The sequence below is a fragment of the Salvia splendens genome, unplaced genomic scaffold (genome assembly GCF_004379255.2).
Source record: "Salvia splendens isolate huo1 unplaced genomic scaffold, SspV2 ctg540, whole genome shotgun sequence".
In the NCBI taxonomy this organism is placed as follows: domain Eukaryota; kingdom Viridiplantae; phylum Streptophyta; class Magnoliopsida; order Lamiales; family Lamiaceae; genus Salvia; species Salvia splendens.
In genome coordinates, this window is record NW_024599198.1 from 83,543 (window position 1) to 105,232 (window position 21,690).

At 35.9% G+C, this 21,690-nt stretch overlaps 1 protein-coding gene and 1 long non-coding RNA gene across 2 annotated transcripts; one reads left to right on the forward strand and one right to left on the reverse strand.

The window, feature by feature from the left end:
- Positions 1-5,080: 5,080 nt before the first annotated feature.
- LOC121790534 (cytochrome P450 76A2-like) lies at positions 5,081-5,738 on the forward strand. The gene is made up of 2 exons (XM_042188728.1): positions 5,081-5,251; positions 5,320-5,738. The coding sequence occupies exons 1-2, from the start codon at positions 5,081-5,083 to the stop codon at positions 5,704-5,706; spliced, it is 558 nt and encodes a 185-aa protein (XP_042044662.1). The 3' UTR covers positions 5,707-5,738.
- Positions 5,739-10,458: 4,720 nt separating this feature from the next.
- LOC121790535 lies at positions 10,459-12,111 on the reverse strand. Its single transcript, XR_006048292.1, has 3 exons — positions 11,878-12,111; positions 11,660-11,716; positions 10,459-10,694 (listed from the first exon to the last, which is right to left on the reverse strand). It is a non-coding gene; the product is annotated as an uncharacterized LOC121790535 (long non-coding RNA).
- Positions 12,112-21,690: the final 9,579 nt, after the last annotated feature.

A 21,690-nucleotide genomic window follows, 5' to 3' on the forward strand; every position in this document is an offset into this window, starting at 1 on the left:
AAATTGTGTTGAAAAGCAGGAAAGATAAAGAGGGAGTAAAGTAGGTGATATAATAAAGTAAGAGTGATTGAATGATTTATTTTTTGTCAAAAATAAAATGACTCAACTTAGTTGGGACATCAAAAAATGAATACAACTCAACTTAGTTGTGACATCCCAAAAAGAAATACGACTCAACTTAGTTGGGACAGAGGGAATACTTTATTCTCTTCATTTAACTCACAAAATAACACTATATAAAATCTCGCATCGAAAAAGAAATGTTCCACTTACAGTGGGACGGAGGGAGTATATGATTTATATCTCATATATACTTTCTTCGTCCGCCAATTAAAGGTGGATTTTGTCTTCGTGCGAATTTTAAAAATTATTTAACTTTATTAAAAAAGAAGTAAAAAAGTTATTGGATCGTGAGTTTTATTTATATATAAGTACTCTATTAATTTTATAGTAGAATGAGTTAGAAGAGTATGAAACTTACTAAAAATAAAAAAGAGGTAAATATGTATTTAAATAATTGATATCTAAAAATTACAAAATGAGATTTTGGTGACAGATGGAAAATATAAGTAATTTTCATACTAGTACCAAATTACAAAAAAAGAGAATATAATGAGTAATTGCTATACTACATTTGTCGAATGGTAAGGCCATCCACAACGCTGTTCCTATACCATTCCTAAACCGTTCCTTAACCTACTATTTGCGGGCCCCACTGTACTTTTTTACTCCATTCCTTAACTAAGGAACGGAACCTGCAACCATCCGTTCCTTAACCGTTCCTTAAATTACTATTTATTCAATTTCATTTTTTATTTTTATTTCCAACTCAATTCAATTAAAACAACACACTTTAATAAAAAACAAAACACTTTATTAAAAAACACACAACATTAAAACAAAGTTACAACTTAAACTTAAAAAAAATAAAAAGCACACAATTAAAATCCTAAAAAAAATAAAATTACACAATTTTAATAATTTCATCCGCCAAAGTTTGCCCAAATGTGCTCAATTAGATCCTGTTGGAGTTGGGTGTGGGGGCTAGAGTCGCGTGTCCTTGCACGAAGAGATAACCGTTCTTGTATAGACGGATGCGCTCCACTTCGAGGCGGACTACTTGCGGTTGAGCTTCCGGGGGGATTCGGGGTCGAACCAATTTCCCGCCTCGGGTCCTTCGTCTTGGACAATCATGTTGTGCAAGATTATGCACGTATACATGATGTCGACCATGTTCTCCATGAACCACGTACGAGCCGGAGCTTTGATGATGTTGAAGCGCGCTTGGAGAACCCCGAACGCCCTCTCCACATCCTTGCGAGCAGCCTCCTGCTTCTGCGCAAAAAGAGCCTGCTTTGGGTTCGCAGACCCACTGCACGTCTTCACGAAGGTAGGCCACTTCGGGTAGATGCCATCGACGAGATAGTACCCCATTTTATAAAGCCGGTTGTTGGCGACGAAGTTGATGGCCGACGCTTTACCATCCAAAACTTCGGTAAAGAGGTCGGACTGGTGGAGCACGTTTACGTCGTTGTTCGACTCGGGGACCCCGAAGTACGCGTGCCAGATCCAAAGGCGGTAGTCGGCAACGGCCTCAAGTATAACGGTTGGGTGGGTGCCTTTGTGGCCGCTCGTGTAGGACCCCTTCCACGCCACCGGGCAATTCTTCCATTGCCAGTGCATGCAATCGACGCTGCCGAGCATCCCGGGGAATCCGTGCACTGTTTCGTGAAGGTCGAGCAGGAACTGACAATCGGTCGTGCTTGGCCTCCGGAGAAATTCGTCGGTGAAGGCTGTCCGGACGCCTTTGCAGAATTTGAGCAAACACATTCGCCAAGTGCTGTCTCCGATGTGGAGGTATTCGTCGAACATGTCGGCCGTTTGTCCAGTCACAAGCTGGCGGATTGCTGCAGTACATTTCTGCAGCGTCGTGTGGCTGGGACGGCCGACCGCGTCGAACCCTTCTTGGAAGAACTCTTCCCGGGCTGCCAAAGTATTCGCGATGTGGAGAAATAACGGTTTCCCCATGCGGAAACGGCGACGGAAGTACGTATCTCCCCAAACCGGGTTATCGCAGAAGTAGCCGTGTACTAACCTTGCGGCGGCTTCCTCCCGGTTACGATGGATGTACGTACGGGAGCGTCGTTGGGGCGGCCCGGCTTCTTCCGCCTCCCGTTGTCGATCTTCTTCAAGTGATTGTTCCAATATTTGACGCATTTGTTCAAAAGGATCCATTAATTTGATTAAATTTGGGAGAAGAAAAACAGAGTTGATTTGAGATGAAAATTGTGGTGGAAATAGAGAGGATTTGAGGGGAATAGATGTGTGTTTGTGAGTGAAATGAATATGAAATAGGAGTATTTATAGAGTAAATAAATTATAAAAAATTAAAAAATTACAAAACGGCTAAAAAAACGGTAACAATACCGTTGCAATTTTTTTTAATTAAATTTGAATTTTTTTTAAAAAAAATGAATTATTGCGTCACGTGACGAAACCCAATCGCGGAGCAGCGAGTGACCGTCACACGTCGGTGCGTGGCGGAACGTGTCGTGCCGCGGGCCGCGGCAACGACACCCGGCACGGCATGGGCACGGTTTGGCGACGACACGGCGGCTGCAACGCGTGCCACCGCGGAACCGTTCCTCTGGAACGGCTGCGGGTGCTCTAAAAGTTGCCGTTGCGGGTGCTCTAAAAGATGTGATCCGTGAAGCTATTGCGTGATGGTTATAACCCTACTATCCAACTGCTACAGTGGGCTATGGACTGTCACATGCGTATAAAATATAGTGCTACGATAAATTAAAAATTTTATTTATCTCAAATGATTTTGAATTGTCATATCGAGAGAATGATAAAGCCAATTAGCAAGTAGGTAAGCTTTTATTGGATTTTTATGAAAAATTGTTGGTAGAAAGAAAAAAATAATTGTTGGCTTCACCATATTCATGTCCCTCACACTCACCATCTAAAATAAGAAATGTAAAAGTACAACAGTTTCACTGATACTACTATTTTGGTTGTATCAAAGATCACATGCATCTGTTTACTTTTCTTATTTTGTTCATAATCATTTTTTTGTACGTTTATATCATATAGGATAGATAGCAGTATCACACTAACACTTGCATAGGCGTATTATTTCTTGCAAAAGGGTTTTAAATGGATATTAATGAATATTATCCTTTCACACACTAACACTCGCATAGGCGTATTATTTCTGGTATTTTCAATAAATTTAAAAACTGGATTAAATCATAAACTTTTAACATAGTACTACTACTACTACTTACTATTATCCCAAATTCACGTTTTTTTTATTCATTAGTTAAATTTCGAAGTATTTTTAGAAAAAAGGGAAAAGTAAAAGTGTACAGACTGGAACCCTCGTCACTAGCTCTGCGTCAACTCAGTTCTCTACAGACGTAGACCACTCTCCATCTCACATACACAGACACAGACACACGTATACATACATGTTTTAGTTTTATTTCGCCGTTAAAAGTTTATTTATTCTGTACCACAAAAATATGCAATTTAGATTGGACAAGAGTTTTAATGTTTTAATGCAAAAATGATAAAGTAAGAGAGATATAGAAAGAAAAAGTAATTAAACATTGTTAGTGAAAAATGAAAATGAATCTCAACTCAATAGAGAGAAAAAAGTTTCCAATATTAGAAAGTGCATATTCTCGTGGGACAGACTAAAAAGGAAAGAATACATATTCATGTGGGACAGATGGAGTATATATTCTCTCCATCCTAAATTAGTTTGAGAATTTATTTTGGACATGGAATTTAAGTAGGGGTGGGCAAAAAAACCGAAAACTGAATATCTGAACCGATCCAAACCGAAATTTTGAAATTTGGTTCGGTTTTTTTGGTTTTTCGGTTCAGTTCGGTTTTAAAAATACAAAATTTCTGTTTTTCGGTTCGGGCGAAAAAATAGAAAAACCGAATTATATTTTAAATATAATATTATATAAATTTATTCTATTAATTTAATATATTATATAATATGTATTCTTTTAATATATTTTATATAATATGTACTCCCTCTGTCCCATTAGAAATGAAACGTTTTCCTTTTTGGTCTGTCCCATTAAAAATGAAACGTTTCTAAAAATGTAAACAATACTCTCTCTATTTTTTCTTCTCTCTTCTTTTACTCTCTCTCATTAACTCACAAAATAACATTACATAAAATCTCGTGCCGAAAAACAAATGTTGCATATTTAATGGGACGGAGGGAGTATTATATATATTCTATTAATTTTATATTATATAGAATATTTATATTCTATTAGTATATATAAATAAAATATATTATATATAGGGTCCTATTAGGTTAAGATTTTTTAGCTTAATTGATAATTGATATGCATTTTCAGCCACTCATCCACAACATTTTTGAAATGTCAACTGCAAGTAAATTATGTCAACTCGGGGGTATTATTGTCAATAGCCTGCACATCAAATGTCAATAGCCTACACATCAAATGTCAACAACTTATAGTTGACATTATATGTGTATAGTTGACATGAAATGTATATGTAGTTGACATTATATGTGTGTAGTTGACATAAATTGTATATATAGTTGGCATGGACTGTACACAAAGTTGACATTATATGTGTAGTTGACATGAATTGTATATATAGTTGACATTATACGTGTGTAGTTGACATGAATTGTATATGTGGTTGACATAGATTATATATGTAGTTGACATTATATGTGTGTAGTTGATATAAATTGTATATATATAGTTGGCATGGACTGTACACAAAGTTGACATTATATGTGTAGTTGACATGAATTGTATATATAATGTTGACATTATATGTGTAGTTGACATGAATTATATATGTGGTTGAAATAGATTATATATGTAGTTGACATTATACGTGCATAATTAACATTAAAAAAGGATATAGCTAAATCTTGAATCTAACGGTTCACTATTCGCAACCGCCATCTTCTCACTCTTCCCCCTCACATACTCCTTCCTCTTCGGTTTTGTTCCCCTTCCTCCGGCGGATTGATCCGTAGGGGCTGCGGCGGAAGATTGATCGAGGAATGGAGAAAACGTTGAAGATCGTCGCCGGATTCGTCGAGAAACGGAGGAGGGAAACGAAATTAAACCCTAGCTCTAGAAAGGATTTTCTCGAAGTGCTTCTAGAATATCGTGGAAACAACGACGACGAGTGCGATCAGATCTCCGATCATCAACTCCACATTATCACCATGGTAATTGATCGAATTAAACGATGAATTAAACTCCTAATTCATTGAATTTGAGATTCAATTTACCGCAGGAGGTTTTCCTCGCCGGATTGGAAACGCCGAGCAACACGATCGAGTGGGCGATGGTGGAGCTCCTCCGCCACCCGGCGGCGAAGGAAGAGCTCCGCCGCGTAGTCGGAGAAGGCAACAGATTTGAGGAAGCGCAGATCGACGATCTGCCATACCTGCAGGCGGTGGTGAAGGAGACGCTGCGGCGGAGAAGGAGCCAGCCTCAGTTTCATCTTCGGAAGAATCTGGATTGGAAGATTGGGGATTCGGCGGCGAAACGTAGTCGTGCTGCGGCTGTGCAGAGTAGAAGCGGCGGAGGAAGGCAGAAGCGGCGGAGGAAGGCAGAATCGGCAGTGATTGAGCGGAATCGTCTCAGTGCCATTACTGCTTTCATTTCAAGCTCTGATTAATGGCGATTTGACGAATGTGTATAGCTATTAAAACCCCGCCTTTATTCATATGCATGATTCAGCATCGATTGAGAGCACCCGCAACGCGTGCCGAAACCGTTCCGCGTGCCGTTCCGCCGGAACGGTTTCGCCGCGGAACGCGTTGCGGCGCTGCATTCCGCTCCCGTCCCGTTCCCATTCCGTGCCGGGTGCCGACGGCACGTAACGCGGCACGGAACAAGCCGCCACGCGCCTGGGCGACGTGGCCGATCCCCGTGCGTGCGTGCTTCCCACTCGCCGGCCCGCGAGTGGGACACGTCAGCAATGACGCAATAATTATTTTTTTTTTTTATAAAAATCGAATTTTTAAAAAAAATTTTTTTTTTTTAAACGGTAACATTACCGTTTTTTTTAACTTTTTCTTAATTTTTTAATTTTTATTTTTATTTTCTTATTCTATAAATACACCTAATTCATTCATTTATACACAACTACACATCTATTCTTCCTACATCAACATCAATTTCTCTCCAATTTTCATATTCTATCTCTTCAAAAAATGTCCGGCGACGGCAATTACGGTGGTGGCGGCGCCGGAGGGTGGGATCTCAACGCGTTCGGCGATTGGGAGACCATGTACAACACACTTGGTGGTTCTGGGTCATCGACGCCGGGCACGCAGGGGTCGGCGACGCCGGGTGGGTACCAACCACCCACTTTCGATGTGGATGCCTACGCTCGAGGCTCCGGCTCGCGGCTTTCCCAGGGTTTGTCCCAGATTCGGGAGGATATCCCCGTTGAACCCACTCAGGGAGGAGGCCGAGGCGGTGGAAGCTACAGGGCTGCGTCTGAGGCACCCGAGGAGGATGAGGAGGAGGAGCCGGAGGATCTGGGCCGGCATCCCTACACAACGAAGAAACAAAGGCGGTGTACACCGCCTGGCTCACCGTCTCATATGATCCCATCGTCGGCAACCAACAAGCCGCCAAGTGCTTCTGGGAAAAGGTCCGTGATGTCTACCACGAGACTAAGCCGAAAGGGGCCCGGAAGCGCAAATATACAATGCTTCGTGCTCACTTTGGCCGAGTCGATTTACAGGTCAAAAAATTCTGCGGGATCTACTCCACCGAAGCGGCGCACTACCAAAGCGGAGCTTCGGGCGCCGACATACTGAGGGCGGCTATGCGCGCCTTCCACCAGGACACCGGTGTACAGTTCAAATATGTTGATATTTGGCAGCTCGTCAAGGACGAGGAAAGGTGGGCCGGTGGTGTCCGCTCCAGCTCGGGATCAACCTCAAAGCGGACGAAGCACACGACGAGCGGCCAGTACTCGTCTGGTGACACCGATGCGCCCAGTGATCGTGGCACGCAGGAGGTTGGGGTTACGGCCGCCGAGTACGAGGGATCTAGCCGTGGGCGCCGTCGTCCGCAAGGGACGAAGGCGGCGAAAGCGGCTAGAGCGAGGAAGGGCCGAGGAGAATCAAGCCAGTCGGCCTCGGGATCGGGCTCACAAGGAGGCTCGAACACACTTATGGTGGCGTACATAACCGCCACAATGGCGGACACTTCCCGCTTCTCGTACGCCCAATACACGGCCTGGTGGAACGGAATTGTGCATATGGCAGGACTACTTGGTCTTCCCCCTCCCCCTAAACCTCGACCGCCTCCGGAGGATGATTCGCCGGCGTAGTAGTTTTTTTATTTTCCCACGTTTAATTGTGTGTTTTTTATTGTGTGTTTTTTATTTTTTTAGGATTTGAATTGTGTGTTTTTTTTAATTTTTTTAAGTTTAAGTTGTAATTTTTTTAATATTGTGTGTTTTTTAATAAAGTATGTTTGTTTTTTAATAAAGTATGTTTGTTTTTTAATAAAGTGTGTTTATTTAATTTAATTTAGTTGGAAATAAAATAAAAATTGAAATAGAATGAATAGTAATTTAAGGAACGGTTAAGGAACGGTTAAGGAACGGAGGGTTGCAGGTTCCGTTCCTTAGTTAAGGAATGGAGTAAAAAAGTACAGTGGGGCCCTCAAATAGTGGTTTAAGGAACGGTATAGGAACGGTATAGGAACAGCGTTGTGGATGGCCTGATGGATATGAGTGTGCATAAACTGCAGCTGGGAGGAAGGATCGATTGGTTTGGACAAATTTGCGAAGCTCTAGAGAGTAAATTAAAACATAAAATTACCATTCTACCATTTTATAATTAATTAATTTAAAAATATTTTCTATGTGGCAAATTCTAGACCACTCATTTAAAAAAAATGAGTGATTGATAATGCATCTCAATTCTCAATTAGGCTAAAAAATCTCAATGTATCACAACGCTCTCTCTCTCTATATATATATGATTGTATTCAAATCCTTTTTCCACTATTAATCCAATCTCCTTTTTAATCTCAGCCGTGGATTTGTTGTGATCGGATGGTTAAAACATTGACAGATAATTAGTTAATTTCTTAAATTTTAAACGTTTAAAGGGCATAATAGAGATTAACATTTGTAGTTAGTTATGGAATGCTCCATAATTTTAGCCGTATTATTTTATGCAGATTTCCCACTAAGTATTTGTGCAGATTTTCATATTATTTTATGCAGATTTCGTTTAATTTTTAATCTCAGCCATATTTAGCTTCGAAGGAGGCATGTTGACATATAAAAACAGAAATGAACATAATGCAGGCACATAGGCAAATAATGTAAGCACATCAACTAATAATGAAGAGCTTATACCGAGTAATGAACAAACAAATATTCGATCAACTCCTTGACAATATAAAAAAACTTTGACATGATGCATGATACATGACATATAATAAATACAAATATACACATTAATGAACATAATCATTTACTTAATGAGCATAAGCTATTTCAACAATGACCAACGGCAATTCATGCATATATGAAAATAATTCATTAACATATGAACGTAATGCAGAGATTATATGAGGTAATGAATAAACAAATATTCCATTTGGCTGTTGACAATTAAAAACAGAAATGAACATAATGCATGCACATAGGCAAATAATGTAATCACATCGCCTAATAATGAACAGCTTATACCAAGTAATGAACAAACAAATATTCGATCAACTCCTTGACAATATTATAATTTAAGTTGTGCCGTGTGTCGTTGTTTGGCGAACGTTTCTTGTTTGCCCTAAGGGTTTGACAAGCCTAGGGGCTAGGGTGTAGCATGTTCTAAGTCTAAAAAACGTTATCCAAATACACGAGCTGGAGTAATTCGTCTGGGGTTGCACATGCATAACGCGTGGGTATATTTTAAAACAGATATACATAATGTACATATTGTGTAGTATAATGCGTAGTTTAGTTTCTGTAACGCATTGTTTGTGGTATGTAATGAACATTTATCCTTACCCGTTTAGTTTAGGTTCTATAATGAACATTGTTTGTGGTATGTAATGAACATTTATCCTAGCCCCTAGTTTAGGTTGTGCCGTAATTCGATGTTTTACCCACGTTTCTTGTTTTCCCTAAGGGTTTAACAAGCCTAGGGGCTAGGGTGTAGTATGTTCTAAGTCTAAAAAACGTTGTCCAAATACATGAGCTGCAGTAATTGCTCGGGGTTGCACATGCATAGCGCGTAGGCATTTTTTAAAACAGATATACATAATGTACATATTATGTAGTGTAATGCGTGGTTTTAGTTTCTGTAATGCATTATTTGTGATATGTAATGAACATTTATCCAGCCCCGTTTCATTTAAGGTGTGTCGTGTTTCGATGTTTGGTGCACGTTCCTTGTTTTCCCTAAGGGTTTAACAAGCCTAGGGGCTAGGGTCTAGTACGTACAACAGCAACCACGTGATGCATAAAACAAGATAAATAATGCATTCAAATAGCCAAATAATGTTCAGAATCAGTCAAGTAATGAACATACAAATAATGCTCTGAATGTTAACGAACAATGGATATTATTGGCTATATAATGGACCATATGTGAACTGCAATGTATACGAATAAGATGTGCCGTGTTTCGATGTTTGGCACACGTTTCTTGTTTCCCCTTAGGGTTTAATAAGTTTAGGGGCTAGGGTATAGTACGTACACATAAATAACAACGTTTAAACTGATACTAATAATGCATCGAATGGTTACGAATAATGGATATTATTGATTATATAATGCATCATATATGAACTGCAATGTATACAATTAAGATGTGTCGTGTTTCGATGATTGACACACGTTTCTTGTTTCCCCTAAGGGTTTTAATAAGCCTAGGGGCTAGGGTATAGTACGTACTCATTAATAACAATGTTTAAACATAAACGTATAATGCACCGAATGGTAACGAGTAATGGATATTGTGGACTATATAATGCACCATTTGTGAACTGCAATGTATACGTATAAGATGTGTCGTGTTTCGATATTTGGCACACGTTTCTTGTTTCCCCTTAGGGTTTAATAAGCCTAGGGGCTAGGGTATAGTACGTACTCATTAATAACAACGTTTAAACCGATACGAATAATGCACCGAATGGAAACGAACTGATACAAATAATGCACCGAATGTTAACGAGTAATTGATTTTATTGACTATATAATGCACCATATTTGAACTACAATGTATACGAATAAGATGTGGTGTGTTTCGATGTTTGCCACACGTTTCTTGTTACCCCTAAGGGTTTAATAAGTGTAGGGGTTAGGGTGTAGTACGCACTCAATAATAACAACGTTTAAACTGATACATGCACCGAATTTTTGTTCGTTATTGGATTCTATAACACTGAATTACTCTAATAACTGTGCGGTTAACTCATTGAAGTACTCATCAGCCCGTTGATAGTTCGTATTTCCTACAACAATCAAAATAATGACAACTACTATCTGGTGCCTTCAGCTTCTCCATGTTATTCAAGTAAGAGCACCAAGTGTCTATAATGACCGGGCTGACAGCTTTGAACGGTTCCAACGAAAGGAACTCACTCTGCACCGTTTGTTTTTAGTTGTCCTCATACACAATTGCATCTCTGCATATCAAAATCAAACGTAATGTAAAAAAACAGGCTACATAATGCACTATCAAATCCAAATAATGAAATAATATACCATAATGCATTCACATATTCAAATAATGTAGTCATATTGGCAAATAATGAAGAAATTTTAACAAGTAATGAACAAGCAGATTTTCAATGTACTCGTTCACAATCTATAACCACACCAACAACTTTAATAATGTAATCATATAGGAAAATAATGCATTGATATACAGTTTTAATACACAGAATCTAACACTAAATACCCTTCCGCTTTTACTGTATAACACAGAATTACACATAATTCAAGGATATATGAAAATAATGCATTCACATATGAACATAATGCAGAGATTATATGAATTAATGAATATATTAATTTTAGATTTGTTATTTGACAATATAAAACAGAAATGACCATAATTCATTCACATTTTAAAATAATGTAGACACATTGGCAAATAATGAAGAGATTTTAAAATTAATGAACAAGCAGATTTTCAATTTACTCTTCCGCAATCTATACCCACACCAACAACATTCATAATGTAATCATATATGTAAATAATGCATTGATATACAGTTTTAATACACAGAATGTAACACTAAATACATTTCCTCTTTTACTGTATAAAACAGCATTACACATAATTCAAGTATATAGTAAAATAATGCAATCACATTTGAACATAATGCAGAGATTATATGAATTAATGAGTATACTAATATTACATTTGTTATCTGACAATTTAAAACAGAAATGACCATAATGCATTCACATATTCAAATAATGTAGTAACATTGGCAAATAATGAAGAGATTTTAACAAGTACAGAACAAGCAGATATTTTACAAATAAAATATCAATTCGAATTGCAAAATTATGTTAAACCATGTCGGAGTAAAATCCAAAAATAAACATCAATTCGAATTGCAAATGAAAAACAAAGGCTCACCCTCTTGCTGGGATTGTTGTGAATTTGTTGGTCGTCCTCTTTTTGTCATTTTAAGAACTGCGAAGGAATCCAACAAAACAAAGGGGAATTAGACTGTATTAACAAATACGGCCGGTCGGTGGTATGCAGTTGAATTGTGGTGTGTTACAGGCGAAACTTGGAGAAAGGGTTGTTGCAACTCGAAAATTAACTAGTACATACACATTCGAAAACCCTACCTCTTCTTATTGGCGAAAACGGTGATGGTGGCGGTGGAGTATTGTTCAGAACAGAACGGATGACTGAAAATCGAAGGTAACAGCGGATGAATTTAAGCTTGTATCGGCGAAAACGGTGGTGGAGGCGGCTAGGGTTTGGCTGGAATTTGAGAAGTCAAAAATGGAGAGAGAAGCTGGAGTAATTAAGGATGATGATGAATGAGGCGTGGAGTACATGGAAAGTAGTGGGTGTATCCCGCTAAAATCTCGGCTCCTCGGTTTCTCCAGATCTGAGCACATATAATTACTAATTCACCCTCATAATGCACGAAATAAACTAAATAATGAACTACGGAATGCTACTATAAGAATTAAATCTAGATCGTTCATCCTCAAGATCCAACGATCCCAATAAAAACGGAACTTAAATCTAAGTGGTATATAGGATTTTAACACTACCATATATATATATATATAGGTCCATGATCAATTGAGATTTTTTAAGTTAATTGAGAAATGAGATGCAATCTCAGCCACTCATTTTTATTATATGAGTGGTCCAGATTTTGCCACATGGAAAATATTTTCAGATTTATTAATTATGGGAGGGTAGAATGGTAATTTTTATGTTTAAATTAGGTTCCGCTTGTGTTCTCTTCTCCTTCCCAAATCCCTGCAGCTGATTTCCATCCCAGCCCATCTACTTCTCCGCCGCCCCAAAAATCTCCGCCACAATCTCTGTCGGGGACAAGCTCCTCTACGCCACCCTATCCTACCCTCGATGCCTCCGACGAGCTCCAGACCGTCTCAATCGCCGACCTCTGCAGCAGCAGTAGCAGCCGGAGCGAGAGCGGGAGAAGTACCTCCTCCGGCAGCGGCGGAGGTAGCAGTTCGTGGCGGTGGAAGTTGAAGAGCTCCGCCGCATTGCGGTGGAAGAAGAAGTTTAATCTGCACATCTGGTTTATAGATGACGTCCTTTTCAAATTCATCTCCACCTTCGAGGTCGTGTGTTTGGTCTCCGTGCTATGCTTCTTCTACCTCTGCTGCGAATGCCATATCAATGGAGCTCTCCGTCTCCTATCTCGCGGTAATTTTGCGATTAATCAGTTTTCAATTCATCAGCATTTTCGATTTTCACCTTCCTCGCGATGAATTGTAGGATAATGATGTAGGTTTGATCTTCAATTTCACGACGATCGAGAGAATGGAAATGCTGATCCTCGGAGCTCTGAAATGGTGGATGCGCTCCGTTAATCCTTTCTCGTTCCTCAATTATTTCGTCTCGCTCTTCGATTCTGGCGACGACGAGTGATCGATTCAGGCTTTTGAAGAATAGAGGAGCTCAGATTATCTTCAAATCTCAGCACGGTTCACATTAATCGATCAATCAGTTTACTCATATTTTATTTTATTTTTTAATTATTTGATTAACAGAGAAATCAAATGAGTGCAGCAACAAGAGGTGGCTGGGCAATTGCGGCCAGCATCGACGCGGTGGAGGCTTCTATAGTAATATTGATTAATATATCTCAATTTCATCAGCAACAACTGTTCACAATTTCAGATTTGTCTCACTGATTTTGATTTGTGAAGATATCCTATGTTTTCAATTGAATACTTCTAAAGTAATGAGAGGTTTTGTTTCTGCATAAATTTCCTAGATCTGATGCTTCTTTACCAGTTGTTGTCTTTGATCTTTCTGCAAATTCCTTCTTTGTTTATTAATTTTTGTTTGGCTGAATTGAATTTCTTATACAATTGCTCGGATTTCGAGAACTCTTGTTGCGTTTGCCTATGAGTGAAGGTTTAATTCGTACGAGAAATCATTAGTTTATTGTTTATCTCTTTAGAAATTTCGTTTCCTGTGCTGTATTAATCGTCAGCATCTGCTGATTCAGCTCAATTTCATTCAATTTGTTGATCGAGAAATCATTGATTGCACACTAATGGGAGTCGTCGTCGGTGAGAGCCATTGACATTTTGCTATAAGTTGTTGACATTTGATATTCTGGCTATTGATATGCGAATTATAAGTGTTATTTTTAGTTGTTGACATTTTAACACGAGTTGTTGACATTTGATATTCTGGCTATTGATACGTGATTTATAAGTATTATTGATTGCAGCTCAGCTGTTTTTGAGATGGGGAACACGAAAGTCATTGCTGTTGTTTATTGTTTTCTTGAACAATAGATATTTTTTTATTGTTTTTTCATATAAATGTGCTGTAATGAACACCAAAGTCATTGCTGCTGTTTTTGGGATTATTTTTAATAATCAGAGTTGTGCAAAAAGAAGATATCATTGTTATTTTTTAGTAATAAGAGTTGTTTTTTAGTTGTTGATATACATTACAAGTTATTGGCATTTTCTTCTTCATTGTTGATATTTGATTTTGCTCTCTATTGACATGTATTGACAAGCTGTTGACATTTCGCTATAAATTGTTGACATTTGATATGCAAGCTATTGACATGTATTGTATGATCAAGATGCCAGAATTTGTATCAAATAAAAAAATCAAGATAAAATAGTTGTTATATTTTAATTACAAGAATTGTTTTTGAGTTGTTGACACTATATACAAGTGGTTGGCAAACTGTTGACATTTGATATAAATGCTATTGACATGTATTATATGATCATGATACCAGAACTTATTTCAAACAAAAAAAAATAAAGACGAAATCCACTTTCTGCTAAGTTCAAAACTCAGAAACCACAATGGTAGTTGTTTTGAAACCCATCCAATAAAAAAGTTAACATCAAATATTAAATCCATTTTCTGTTCACTTCTTGTTTCTACGATTAAACAACTCCTGGTACTTGTTGTTTAGGTCAAACAATCTGTCCATGTTTGCTTCAAACCATGCATCAACCAGTTGTAACATTGGCAACCTCTGGTTGCTACAACCCGATGCAATCAAGTTGTAGCAATACCTTCCACTTGAATCTGGTCACTCCAATTAAAATCTAGTCTTCTTTGAATCTTATTATCTACTTGAGCAATGAAATTGTTCTTTGCTTTCAAAGCATCCCAACTATCCAGCCGATTTGTTATATTGAAATTCTGCATTTAACATGTTTGGTTAAGGAGACGTCTAATTCAAACAGTTTACATAAAATTTAGATTACTTACAGATGGAGATGTTGTCATAAACAAGCGTGAAAGTGATGTAGTTGGCCTTTCTTTTTCTGCATTGTTCAGGTGTGAAGCCCATGTGTCAATTGCACCAGCTTTTATTTCTCCATGGGGATTCAGTGACAAAAACAATTCATTGGTCGCCCAAACAAAATCACCATCATAAACGCATGCATTACAGAAATGAAGTTATACAAACGACATTTGAACAACATTCATAAATCACGTCAACTGCATAGAAAACTAAAAATATTTTTTAGATCATGAATATAATTAAATTATGCATACTCGTTCGTTCCTTCTATTTCTACTATGTAGTAGTAGAGATCTCTTTCATTAACTTCCCGGAACGGTAGTGTATGTACAACTCTTACTTCAACATGAGATGTTTTCATTCTAGCTTCTGGCATTGGAATCTCAGATAATGGAATAATATTCTGTTGTCAGTGCACATACAAGCCATGTCAACAACAATTATAAGTCATGTCAACTACACTTTCAAACCATGTCAACTACACGTACAAGCCATGTCAACTACACTTTCAAACCATGTCAACTACACGTACAAGCCATGTCAACAACACTTATAAGCCATGTCAACTACACTTTCAAGCCATGTCAACTACACATACAAGCCATGTCAACTACACTTTCAAACCACGTCAACTATACGTACAAGTCATGTCAACAACAATTATAAACCATGTCAACTACACTTTCAAACCATGTCCACTACACGTACAAGCCATGTCAACTACACGTACAAGTAATGTCAACTACACTTTCAAGCCAAGTCAACAACAATTATAAGTCATGTCAACTACACTTTTAAACCATGTCAACTACACGTACAAGCCATGTCAACAACAATTATAAGCCATGTCAATAACAATTCGGTCATTTTATAAAAATAATATATTATTTAATGTTAGTTTTATTTATTTTACCTGAACGATATTCTTCTGTCTCTTTGTTTTCAATTATTTTTTCTTTTTCAAGATCCATCTTCTCTTTCCCTTTATCTTTTTGTTTTTCTTTGTTCATTTCAACGTGTGTGTCATCCATCGAGGCTACAGCTGCATTCTTCGTATCTTCATGTGTTTTTGTTATATTCTACAATGTTTATTACATATATAGTACATGTTGACAACAGAAACTGCACATTATGTCAACTATGAGATGCAAAATGTCAATTAATTATATAAAAACTCTAAAATTTATATACAGAACTCTGAGAGTTTAAGATAGTTATTATAAATTGTACCTATTCAATATCTTTCTGAATTTCTGACACGTACAAGCCATGTCAACAGCTGTACATACTTTGTGAACTACGTATATAACCTATATCAACTACAAATACAACAAAATTTAATCATGTTAACTACATATATACAAGTCATTTCAATAAGTAATGTAATAATGTCAACTAGTTAACAATTTATAATGAAAAATGTAAAACATACCAAAAGGAAGGGAAGTGGTCCTGCAAAAGCATTCTTCTCTCTCTTTGACCAGTTTTCCATTGCAAACTTGAGAACAGACATTGTGTACGAACACCAGTTGACATTTTTCACATTGTCCAGATCTTCAATTAAATGGCCAATCTTACTTTTGATCATACCACATGTTGGCGTTTCAATCTGAGTTGATTCTATGAGAACCATGAACATTCTCTTGAACCATAGTCCTTCTTCACTATCTGCTAGCGTAAGTTCTTAAAAAATTTTATGGTTGACATTTCCTGGTTTCATGTCACCACGTTCTTCTATCTCTCTCATGAAAGGTGCATTAGATTTGCACTTATCTCTGGTGTAAAGTATGTCACATCTGGGAAAACCATATACTAGGTCAACATCATCTTCCGTGATATGAATTTTCTTTCCATTATACAACTTTAACTTGAACTTTTTTTCATTAAAACTCTTCAATAATGAGAATGCCAATCTGCTGGGAATGTAATCCATGCTAAAATGTAGAACATTTTCAAAACCTAACTCCTTAACAACATTAATTTGTGTCTCATTCAGCTTCCTCATGGCATTAACAAAACACCGTGGCTTTCTTTTAACTAGAAGCCTTTGAGATAAATTTTCCACAACTCGAGTCTGTTCTTTATTCGTATTTTGCTCTGCATTGTGCATCTCTTCATCTTCACTGTTTATTCGTATTTCCTCTACATTGCTAATCTCAATAACACTCCTAGTTTTCTTTGATATTTTTCTTTTCTCCAGTTTAAAATCAAACATAATAAATCAATATCAATTATACAAAATATCATGTCAATAACAAGTATACCCTATCAATAGCAAGTGCATGTATATCATTAAAATTATGTCAATGGATAACGTACATAATAAATCAATGTCAATAACAAGTATACCTTGTTGACAGTAAGTGCATGTATATTCTTAAAATTATGCCAATAGATAAAGTACATAATAAATCAATGTCAATAACAAGTATACCCTGTTGACAACAAGTGCATGTATATTCTTAAAATTATGTCAATAGATAAAGTACATAATAAATCAATGTCAATAACAAGTATACCTTGTTGACAGCAAGTGCATGTATATTCTTAAAATTATGTCAATAGATAAAGTACATAATAAATCAATGTCAATAACAAGTATATAGCATATATAGCAAGCACAATTATCTGGTTAGTATTATGTCAATTTAACTATGTCAACAACGATTCTAATAAGTATACACTATGTCAATAACAATATATCCTGTTTAAAGCAAGCACAATTACCTTATTACTATTATATCATGTTAAAGTTTTTAATGTCAACAGCAATCCAAACAAGAATACACTATGTCAACAGTATACCATATCATTTCAATGACAAGTATATGCCGTTTATAGAAAACGCAAGTATATTATCATAACTATGTCAATAGCTATTGTATGAAATGTCAATAATCTAAAAATTTAAACAAATCCTTAACTGGAAGCAGATGCTCGTTATCTTCCGTTTTTTCCAGCAACATTGCTGCTTTCCATCTCTTCCGATTCTACCATCGCTAATCAACAAAAAAAAAATCAACAGGAAACGAATTCATAAGAAAACAAATCCAGATGTGTTTTAATACACTAAAATCGAAGCAATATACTTAAAATTTGAACCAATTTCTTAACCTGAAGAAGTCGCTTCAACGACCGCCGATTTGGAATGCCTTTTTCTGGATGCAATCGGCGCTTCAGCTTCAACTATTTCTTCGATCTTCATTTTTGGAAATTAATGAATGTAGAAAACTGAACGAAGTCTAAGATTAAGAGATGAATCACGACGAAGAGAAGAGAAGATGCAGAAACTTGGGAGAGAACTCAGAGAAACGTTGGAGAGTTTTACAGAGTATTTTGAATATAATTTAAACATTTAGAACTGAAATGACAAAAATACCCCCTGTTGACATAAACTACATGCTGTTGACATTGCGTGAAAATTGTGAAATGAGTGGCTGTGATTGCATCTCAATTCTCAATTAGGCTAAAAAATCTCAACCTAACAAGACCCTATATATATATATATATAGGGTCTTGTTAGGTTGAGATTTTTTAGCTTAATTGAGAATTGAGATGCATTTTCAGCCACTCATTTTGAAATGTCAACTACAAGTAGATTATATCAACTAAGGGTATTATCGTCATTTCATTTCAATAGCCAGAATATCAAATGTCAACAACTCGTATTAAAATGTCAACAACTAAAAAAATATTATTTTTTAATTTTTTTAAAATTTTTTTAAAATTTTTTTAATTTTTTTTTTAATTTTTTTAATTTTCACGCGATGTCAACTACGATGTGTAGCCTGCACATCAAATGTCAATAGCCCTGCACATCAAATGTCAATAGCCTGCACATCAAATGTCAACAGCTTATAGTTGACATTATATGTGTATAGGTGATATGAATCATATATGTAGTTGACATTATATATGTGCAGTTGACATGAATTGTATATGTAGTTGACATTATATGTGTGTAGTTGACATGAATTGTATATGTAGTTGACAAAAAAATAAAAATAATAAAAAAATAAAAAATCGAAAAAAAAATTTAATTTTTTTTAAAAAATAAAAAAATATTTATTAAATAAAATGTATGATGAAATTACCATTCTGCCCTTTCACAATTAATTAATGTAAAAATATTTTCCATGTGGTAAATTCTGGACCACCCATTTAATAAAAATGAGTGGCTAATAATGCATCTCAATTCTCAATTAGGCTCAAAAATCTCAATTGATCACAACCCTATATATATATATATATATATTAAAGGGTGTGTTATATTGCTAACTCAATACTTAACTGCTAACTACAATTAAATAATAGCCCTTAGATATTCAAATAAAGGGCCTAGATCATAAGTCCCGAAATGTCAATACGATTAACAAAAAACGTCAATAAAGGTATTAAGGTCAATTTACAACCAATTAGTTGTAACTAACTTATAAAAAATATCACATAACTTTAAAACGCATATAAATTTCTCGATTTAAATTTTTTTTCGCACAACATATATCAAATTAAAGATAATTTCATAAGGATTATAACGAGATCTCACTTGCATATGTTCCGATATCAAAATTTGAATTTTTTTTTGAAAATTTCAATTTTTTTCGAAAATTTTCAATTTTTTCGTACAGCAACAAATGTCAACATAGTATATAAAATATGTCAATATAATACATGTATAATGTCATTCTTAAAGCAATGGGTTGACATTCTCAAAGCATTGTGTTGATATTTTCAAAACACTATATTGACATTTTCATCAAAAACCCTAATTTGGTAGTTTTTTTATCTTTTTTTTATTTAATTAATAAAACGAAAATTAAATGTGGCAAATTTTAGACCACTAGATTTCTAAAATCCTATGGTTTTAAATTAGTTGTAGTTAGCAACTAGAGAGTGAGTTAGCAATTGATCACTCCCCTATATATTAATATATACTCTATATTTTTTTCAGTTTTTTTTTTAAATTTCAGTTTTGTTCGGTTTTTGAAGTTCGGTTTTCAGTTTTTCGATTTCGGTTTTTCGGGTTCGGTTCGGTTTGAGTTTTGAACTAAATTCGATTTTTCAGTTTTGGTTCGGTTTAGGCAAAAAACCGAACTAAAACTCGAATGCCCACCCCTAAATTTAAGTGATGTGGTAAAATGTTATAGTGGAGAAAGTAAAGTAAGAGTGGGGATAAAGTAAAGTAAGAGAGATTTTTTGCCAAAAATAAAAAAATGACTCAACTACCTTGAGACAATCCTATAAGAAATACGACACAACTACCTTGAGATGGATGGAGTGTTAGTTTTAAATGAAATATGAGTAGAATGAATTAGTGGAATATAGACCTTATTACCATTTAGAGTAAAAATAAACCGGGACTCCTATTCGCGATTGTGTAACTTATTGCACTGAAATGCGATTTTTCTAGTAGTTTATTTTTTGAAGCATTGTGCAATCTAATAAAGGTAGAATAGTCACTCTCTATCTACGAATAGGAGTCCTAATATTTTAATTCGATCCGTCTGTTAATAAGAGTCTGATTTATTTTTATCATAAGTGGTAACAAGACCTCATATTCCACTAACTCTTTTTACTTACTAACTCCGTTCCACAATAAGAGTCATATTTTGCTATTTTGGTCTGCCCATAATAAGAGTCACATCTCACTTTTACCATAAATGTTAAGTAGACCCCACATTCCACCAACCAATTTCATTCACATTTTATTATAAAATTAATATATATAAGAGGGACCCTTATACCACTAACTCATTCAGCTAACTTTTATTTGCGTTTCTTAAAATCCACACCCACACTAAATGTGACTCCTAATGTGGGACGAGGTAATACATTTTATATAATTAACGGAGTATAAACAAATGTGATTCATATACACTAACACTTTTTTAACATTTCTTAAAACACATGCGAAAAATAAAATTCCTATTCAATGACAAAGAAATATCGTATTAAATTTATATTTTGTCCTGATCTTTATTTTCTCACTTATCCTTGCTATGCTTGAGAGTTCCATTTGTTTTTAAAGGGATAAATAATATATACGCTGCAAGAACATAATTTCTTGCTTGGATTGAATGAGTATCCGAATAAACAAGGTTATTAACTGAGTCAATTAATTGACTATGTGATAAAATGTGATGTTATAAGCTATTTTTGTCTATTTCTTATAGTATAATAAATACACAAGGATAGATAATTAGAAATAGTTTTCATTTTATTCCGAAAATATTAATTCTATACTTGAACAACTTATCTTTTACCAGACCACTAAGCTAACAAGGAACGAGAAGAAAAGCCCACAACATGACCACACGACCCAAAGCATCCAAAAGATTTTTTTTAATTAAAACCACATCATATTACATACTCCCTCCGTCCCAAGTAAATCTTTTAATTAAAACCACATCATATTACATACTCCCTCCGTCCCAAGTTATTTGAGCCGTATTTCTTTTTGAGTTGTCGTAAGTTACTTGAATCATTTCTCTTTTTTGCTTAAAACAAAACATCTAATCACACATACTTTATTCTTTCTTTTACTTTATTATCTTCTTTCTATTACTTTATTCTCTCCTCTACTTTATTTCACTCACTAAACACAACTTTCTTAAATCCCGTGCTGAAAGAAACGTCTCAAGTAACATGGGACGGATGG

Bases quoted from the DNA above. Each gene is read 5' to 3' on its own strand.
- LOC121790534 (XM_042188728.1), top strand. From the start codon at position 5,081: ATGGAGAAAACGTTGAAGATCGTCGCCGGATTCGTCGAGAAACGGAGG. The intron at 5,252-5,319 runs GTAATTGATCGA...AATTTACCGCAG, and splicing joins AACTCCACATTATCACCATG to GAGGTTTTCCTCGCCGGATT.